Source organism: Sceloporus undulatus, unplaced genomic scaffold, assembly GCF_019175285.1.
Source record: "Sceloporus undulatus isolate JIND9_A2432 ecotype Alabama unplaced genomic scaffold, SceUnd_v1.1 scaffold_9531, whole genome shotgun sequence".
Taxonomy (NCBI): Eukaryota; Metazoa; Chordata; class Lepidosauria; order Squamata; family Phrynosomatidae; genus Sceloporus; species Sceloporus undulatus.
The window spans coordinates 1609-2612 of NW_024812450.1; the positions used below are offsets into that span (position 1 = coordinate 1609).

Below are 1004 nucleotides of genomic sequence, written 5' to 3' on the forward strand. Positions count from 1 at the left end.
GGATTCTCCAAGACAGGACACTCTGTCAGTCGTGTCCGATAGGCCTCCACTGAAGGAGGCCCAGCAAGATTTGTCCACCCCGGGACCTTCAGCGGCCGCAACCGTGCCTTTTCTCCTCTCGAATGAGGAAGACTTCCAAGACAGGCTTTCGAGGTCCCCTTCTCGGGAATTGCCCTCGCGTTCTCCATCCCCAGCTCGGAGGGATCGGGACCCGAGGTCGCCGTCGCCAGCTCCCCTGTCTCCCTTGCCGGTGCCCGATGATGATGGCGTGTTTTATGACTCCGAGGCAGACCAGTTCTACCTGAAGGTGTCTAGGAGAGTCGCAATGTCCAGGATGCCCTCTCGTGATCACCCCCGTGACCGTCCCCGAGAAGGTTCACAGTTAAACAAACGCCAGCGGGACCCTGTTCCAGCTTCCAGAGCTGCTTTGCTTCAACCTGCACCGCGACCAGCTGATAAACGCAATGTTGTGGTTCAGGTGGAGTCCTCCGATTCCGAGGCGGACGCTTCGGTCGCGACGGAAGACCCCTCCGATGTGGAAGACCCCCCGCGTCAGTCGCCGCAGGATCTCCACTATCCAGAGGCAGCCTCGCCTTCGGATGATGTTCGTTCCTTCGCGGAACACATCATTAAGATGTCCAGGGCCCTGGACATCGATCTTGTTTATCCGGAGGCGGATGCAGAAGACCAAGTCGAGCGTCGGGTCCATGGCCGGGTCCCAACACCCCCGTGTGTCCCATTTTTGCCATCCTTGCAAACGATCCTCAAGCGTTCCTGGGACTCTCCTTCGTCTCTCCTCGGGCCCCCAAGGAAGATCGAGTCGCTATACAGGGTCGCAGCTCCAAATGCTCCGTGGCTCATGTCACATCCTCGCCAGAATTCGGCGATTGTGGAAGGAGCTCAACAGACCTCCACCCAGCGCCAGACCACCTCACCGGTCGATAAGGAGGCCAAGAAGATAGACTCTCTGGCCAAGAAGGCGTATGCGGCAGCGGCTCTGGCGG

At 59.3% G+C, this 1004-nt stretch overlaps 1 protein-coding gene across 1 annotated transcript in view; it reads left to right on the forward strand.

The window, feature by feature from the left end:
- LOC121918364 (serine/arginine repetitive matrix protein 1-like) overlaps positions 1-981 on the forward strand; it is a gene marked incomplete at both ends in the record, with an annotated part of 1900 nt that extends 919 nt beyond the window's left edge. Inside the window, one exon of the mRNA XM_042444424.1 lies at positions 287-981. Within this exon, the coding sequence (XP_042300358.1) occupies positions 287-981 (695 nt within the window). The remainder of the gene's footprint in view (positions 1-286) is intronic.
- Positions 982-1004: the final 23 nt, after the last annotated feature.